At 44.2% G+C, this 7,062-nt stretch overlaps 1 protein-coding gene across 1 annotated transcript; it reads left to right on the top strand.

Moving 5' to 3' along the window:
• The first annotated feature begins 3,688 nt into the window (after positions 1-3,688).
• On the top strand, positions 3,689-6,591 carry LOC124152224 (sulfoquinovosidase-like). Its single transcript, XM_046525078.2, has one exon. The coding sequence runs from the start codon at positions 3,792-3,794 to the stop codon at positions 6,372-6,374; it is 2,583 nt and encodes an 860-aa protein (XP_046381034.2). The 5' UTR covers positions 3,689-3,791; the 3' UTR covers positions 6,375-6,591.
• Positions 6,592-7,062: the final 471 nt, after the last annotated feature.

The following is a 7,062-nucleotide window of genomic DNA, read 5'->3' as shown; positions in this document are numbered from 1 at the left end:
TGTGTTAGTTCACAGGCAAACATTATCCAGTCATCTTCGGGATAGCTCAGGAATACTCTACCCTCTCTATGTTCCGTTATTTCTTGTCGCCAGTATATGTTGCCCTCCTACCCTCTCTATGTTCCATCATATCTTGTATGCGGTCAGGTAGCCTAGTGTGTAAAGCGTCCGCTCGTCATGCCGAAGACCCGGGTTCGATTCCCGACATGGCTACAATGTGTGAAGCCCATTTCTGGTGTCCCCCGCCGTGAAATTGCTGGAATATTGCTAAAAGCGGCGTAAAACCATAGTCACTCACTATTTCTTGTCGCCAGTATATGTTGCCCTCCTACCCTATGTTCCGTTATTTATTGTCGCCAGTATATGTTGCCCTCCGACCCTATGTTCCGTTAGTTCTTGGCGCCAGTATATGTTGCCCTCTACATGTTTAACTGAGTCAAATACGATAGTAAGAAGTCTTCCGACATTTTCACATTCTACGGAAGGCCTGGCCCATCAGGACATCCGTTATATTCTAATATGAGCACGTGAATATGGCTTATGTCACGTTCGTACTGGTTTCGATGGGATTGTTTGTAGCCATGTTTGCATCCGTCGTTTTGTGGATAGAGCGTCTGGCGGGTGAGGGGAAGGTCGGTGGCTCGATTCCCGATAAAACAAGAACTGGTCGTCTCCAAGTCGGTATGCTGTGTCTGTGTGAGGCATTCATGTTAAAGTGTGGCAGGGTATCTCAGTGGGCTGGTGTCAACGATGATCAGAACCTAATGGAATCAGTTACACCGGGACAAATACACCGATATACAGAGGCACACGCACGCACGCACGCACAGACACTGACAAGTATTCAAATATGGCGTCGTGTTGTTCTCCCAAGCGCCCTCTATGCTTGTGAACTCTGGGCAAGCATATCAAAAGAACTCCGTGGATTAGAACTCCCGCAACGCTACTTTGCCAGATCAATACCGACCTTCCACAACAGATCCCCGACTGATTGAATTTCTCAAACTCTTGGTCTCTTGACAATTGAAGCAGTGATTGACAAAACTAAACTTGCCTACCTCGGTAGACTCTGTAGATGTAAAGCAGATTATTTCACAAGACCCTGTTTCACAACCGACAAGGACAGTACCTAAATGACTGTGTCTTAGATGTATACATATGTTGTTCAGAATAGGTCTTCAGCAACCCATGTTTGCCGAACAGGCGACTATGCTTGTCGTAAAAGGCGACTACCGGGATCGGGTGGTCAGGCTCGCTGACTTGGTTGATGCAAGTCATCGATCCCAATTGCGTGGATCGATGTTCATGATGTCAATCACTGGCATGTCTTGTCCAGACTCGATTATTTACAGACCGCCGTCATATAGCTGGAATATTGCTGAGTGCGGCGTAAAACAACCAACAAACCGTGATCTACTTGGCATTACTATGAGGAGCACAAGCTCTTCCATTTCATTGAAACGTATCACACTGAAGGACATTTCCCGAAAAGACAAATTGGAAAAAGAATCGTTAATAACACGGTAGCTCGACTTGAAAGACAGAAATGGATAGAATAGGGGTCCACTCGCCAAGACCTGACACGTTTTCATATGATACATGAAAGACTAGCTCCACATAGATTGTGGACTATGTGTGACCTTTACAACATGAATAGCAGGCCAATATATGCCCTAGTTAAACGAGGTATTTTACCCATAACAACTGGTATATGTATGATTTGTGTAGCAGGCCAATATATGCCCTAGTTAAACTAGGTATTTTACCTATAACAACTGGTATATGTATGATGTGTGTAGCAGGCCAATATATGCCCTAGTTAAACGAGGTATTTTACCTATAACAACTGGTATATGTATGATGTGTGTAGCAGGCCAATATATGCCCTAGTTAAACGAGGTATTTTACCCATAACAACTGGTGTATGTATGATGTGTGTAGCAGGCCAATATATGCCCCAGTTAAACTAGGTATTTTACCTATAACAACTGGTATATGTATGATGTGTGTAGCAGGCCAATATATGCCCTAGTTAAACGAGGTATTTTACCCATAACAACTGGTATATGTATGATGTGTGTAGCAGGCCTATATATGCCCCAGTTAAACTAGGTATTTTACCTATAACAACTGGTATATGTATGATGTGTGTAGCAGGCCAATATATGCCCCAGTTAAACTAGGTATTTTACCTATAACAACTGGTATATGTATGATGTGTGTAGCAGGCCAATATATGCCCTAGTTAAACGAGGTATTTTACCTATAACAACTGGTGTATGCATGATGTGTGTAGCAGGCCAATATATGCCCTAGTTAAACGAGGTATTTTACCTATAACAACTGGTGTATGTATGATGTGTGTAGCAGGCCAATATATGCCCTAGTTAAACGAGGTATTTTACCTATAACAACTGGTATATGTATGATGTGTGTAGCAGGCCAATATATGCCCTAGTTAAACTAGGTATTTTACCTATAACAACTGGTATATGTATGATGTGTGTAGCAGGCCAATATATGCCCTAGTTAAACGAGGTATTTTACCTATAACAACTGGTATATGTATGATGTGTGTAGCAGGCCAATATATGCCCTAGTTAAACGAGGTATTTTACCCATAACAACTGGTGTATGTATGATGTGTGTAGCAGGCCAATATATGCCCCAGTTAAACTAGGTATTTTACCTATAACAACTGGTATATGTATGATGTGTGTAGCAGGCCAATATATGCCCTAGTTAAACGAGGTATTTTACCTATAACAACTGGTATATGTATGATGTGTGTAGCAGGCCAATATATGCCCTAGTTAAACGAGGTATTTTACCTATAACAACTGGTGTATGCATGATGTGTGTAGCAGGCCAATATATGCCCTAGTTAAACGAGGTATTTTACCTATAACAACTGGTGTATGTATGATGTGTGTAGCAGGCCAATATATGCCCTAGTTAAACGAGGTATTTTACCTATAACAACTGGTATATGTATGATGTGTGTAGCAGGCCAATATATGCCCTAGTTAAACGAGGTATTTTACCTATAACAACTGGTGTATGTATGATGTGTGTAGCAGGCCAATATATGCCCTAGTTAAACGAGGTATTTTACCTATAACAACTGGTATATGTATGATGTGTGTAGCAGGCCAATATATGCCCTAGTTAAACGAGGTATTTTACCTATAACAACTGGTGTATGCATGATGTGTGTAGCAGGCCAATATATGCCCTAGTTAAACTAGGTATTTTACCCATAACAACTGGTGTATGTATGATGTGTGAAGAGGAATGTAACGACGTTGTACTGCACCAGTTAGTAAACTTTGACAGTCTGGTGCAAGAAAGAAATATCCTCTATGTGAAACTGTTTGATTTACTGTGCCTTAACCAATATCTTAAAATAGAAGATTGTACAGACAACGAAGTGAGAGTTGTGACACTACTTGGTGGCATTACGCATATTGTAGAGGAGATGGCACTAGACACATGGGCTCAGTTCATATTTGTTTGTTTGTTTTATGTTTAACTTCGCACTCACCACTTTTCCAGCTATAGTGTATCACGACTGTCTGTTGTCATGAACAACTTCAAATCCCTGATAACAATACAAGATGACCTTTGGTTGTTGATGATAACCTATTGCCTCTTGTCAATGTGATAACAGACGTATCACACAGCCAAATGAACACAGTATCGCCTAGATACTCAGTCAGTACAGAGGGAATACTTCAAGCGCTGAAAACAGAAACAGTGTTGTGCCAGTATCATCACTGCCACTGACAGACATGAAGGTGTGCACGTGTCTGGTCCTCGTCTACACGTGTGTCCGGTTCATGGACGCTAGGTTCACCTTTGAAGAGGATAAAAACACAGTCGTCATTTTCTCCGGAGAGCTGAAGATTGAGTTATGGAAGAACCCGTATCACATGGTGGTGTACGACAACACGACGGGGAAATCTATTGTAACAGAGCGCTCTGATAAAGGACATCGTCTTGGTTATGGAAGGTGGGCCGGAGAATATTTTCACATCTATGAAGGCTATTTATGGAGACTTGGGGACATTGTGGAATGGTACGAGGCCACGAGTCTTGTTTCGGTTAGTTACGGTTCCAATAACGTCACGGCATACATCGCCACCGACGACCCGAAGAACAGAACGATTGAGCTGAGACTGTATGACCTGCGTCAAAGGCAATTCTCTTTCTCTTTCATAATGCCGGACGAGTCCATGAACAGAGTCAGGTGGACCTTGGACACTCCTGACGTCCAACACGAAGGATTCTACGGGTTTGGTGAGCGCTTCAACTCGCTGGATCAAAGGTTATACAAGGTCGGATGTTGGACGCAGGACGGAAGTTTCAGCATCGGCAAACTGTTTCCAAAATTCCGGTTTCCAGGAGGCGAATCCAGTACATATGTCCCCATGCCGCTGTTTCTGTCAACGAAAGGGTACGGCTTCCAAATGGACACAACATACAGAGTGGAATTTGAGTTTTCTCACGTTTATATTGCTGAAATTCAAATAGAATCGAACATTTTTGCAGCAACCTTGTATGGAGGTCATAATGTCAGAGATTCCTTCAACAGAATCATCGAGACTAATGGACACTCACTTATACCTCCGAAATGGGCTTTCGGGCCTTGGAACCAGTTAGACGATGAGGTGACTGGGGTCAATATTTCCCTCCGCGCTGAGGATATGCTGCTAAAATATGACATTCCCTTTTCAATGAACGTCAATACTATGCATTTTCTCCCGGGAGGGGTGAACGAAAGCCTCTACCCCCAAATTCTGGCTCGAAACGAGAAACTGCTAAATATGGGAATCCCCTCGACGGCCTACTTTAATCCCATGGTTGAAACCTCCTACTACGGAACCTACGCTGAAGGTGCAAACAAGGGGTACTTCACCAAGAACGAGACAGGAGACCCGTACCAGTTCCTGTACGTGGCCGCCCACGTGTTCCAGGTGTCGCAGGTCGACTTCACCAACCCCGACGCAGTCGCCTGGTACCAGAGTCTTCTCCAACAAGGAATAGACCTCCAGTTTAAGGGCTGGATGTACGACTACGGCGAGTACACGCCGTCTAACTCTATCAACAGCCTCAACCAGTCGGGTCTAGAGTCGCACAACGAGTACCCGCTTCTCTATCAGAAAGCCTGTTTTGACCACCTGACAGCTAACAACACCCCCGGGTCGCCCTACGCCCCTGATTATGTGTACTACGTCAGATCCGGTTACACTGGATCTCAGAAGTACACGTGGGCGCATTGGACTGGGGACCCGTCTACCGACTGGACTCAAGGGAGCGGAATGATTGCGCAGATGAAGGGAAGTCTTAATATTGGTATTTCCGGCATGCCGTTTTCGGGTTCCGATATTGGGGGTTACGAGTGGTACACTGACCGGTCCCCGAGCCTGGAGCTGTGGGTACGGTGGACGCAACTTGGAGCCTTCAGTGGACTAATGCACGAGCAGGGAGGCGGGAAGGGGTTCGGGGCAAAGACACACATATTCGACACCCCTGCTGGGACAAGACTGTGGCGAAAATTTGCTAAACTGAGAACTCAGCTGTTTCCCTACATCTACACACAAGCTCATATCGCACATGAGACGGGCCTCCCCCTAATGCGGGCACACATTCTGGAGTTTTATGACGACCCAGAGGCTTTTCTTGTGGAGGACCAGTACATGTTTGGTGACAGTATCCTAGTCGCTCCAATACTCTCTGAGGGCTGGAGCGGGCGGGCTGTATACCTACCCAAAGGAGAGACGTGGATTGACATCAGCAGCAATATGACGTATGACGAACCTGATGGTAGATTTCGCATCGGACAGTCGGAACCAGTAGCGGGGGGAACGTTTATCACAGTCAACGCTCCGTTAGATACTATTCCTCTGCTAGTAAGGGCAGGGACCATCATTCCGGCGTTCGATCCTCGCGTACAAGTTCTGAGGACAGCGCCACACCCAAATGTTACCGGATATGACGAAATAAGGACTCTCCATCTGTGGGCGTGGCCAGACTCGACGTCCGCGTCATCAGGACATGACTGGCAAGGTAACACCTTTATAACGTTGCCGATGTCACTGTCGGTTGGCAAGGGGCTCGACGTATCTCTTAATGTGACGTCGGCTAATTATGACACTGTTATTTGCCAGATAGCCATCAATGGCGGGAGGTCCGTAAACTCGGTGAAGGTAGCCGGGGGAGGTCCGGATCTCACGGAGATGCCAACGTGGCAGGCTGTTGTCGATGATGCAGGAACAACCGCCGGTGCTTGGACGTTTGATACCACAAGATATATTCTGTGGATTAAAGTTGGCACCAAATCTATTGACATTAACGCTTTTTTCAAAGAATGACGTCCGTTACCTTCCGTTTTTTTCTGAAACGGCATTTGAACCTGAAAACATCGGACCATGTTTTGTACTAGATTCTGATTAAGATTTGTTTATGACATTAACATACTTAAACTCTTTTTGTCGAAAATACCAAAAAATGCAGTATGAAATAATTGTGAAGCGTTGGCAACCAACTTTGACTACTGTGGGAAATAATGTGATGAAAAGTTTTTTATCCTTTATGTGTCATGAAAATGACATCGGTGGAATACATATCAAACATAGAATACTGCACAGCCAGTGGATATTAAACCGCTTCATAACAACCAATCTTCGTGATGGCTACAAATATCACCTCACTGCACATATCTCACCCTCACTGCCATCATGGCAGCATGGATATAACAATGTTATGTTTATGTATACTGAACAACAAAAGTTCCTGTGACATTGAATAACATTTAATGCAAAGTTATGTTTTTTACCAAATCTGAAACAATTTCGGTTTGCAACAGATAAAAGACTCCTCTTAGTGTTCAAATGGTTTAATTTGCCATACTGACTTCATAAAATGCGTGATTTCATTAAAAAAAAACATGAACATGCCAAAATGTCAATTTACAAATCAATAGCGTGTGTGTCCACCTCTGGTTGCGATGCAAGCAACACATCTTCGTCTCATGGAATGGACCAGGCGTCGCACAAAGTA

This window comes from Haliotis rufescens, unplaced genomic scaffold, assembly GCF_023055435.1.
Source record: "Haliotis rufescens isolate VD_foot unplaced genomic scaffold, xgHalRufe1.0.p SCAF_30, whole genome shotgun sequence".
NCBI classification, from domain to species: domain Eukaryota; kingdom Metazoa; phylum Mollusca; class Gastropoda; order Lepetellida; family Haliotidae; genus Haliotis; species Haliotis rufescens.
Note: the sequence above shows the minus strand (reverse complement) of the source record. Positions and strands in the feature narration are given on the sequence as shown.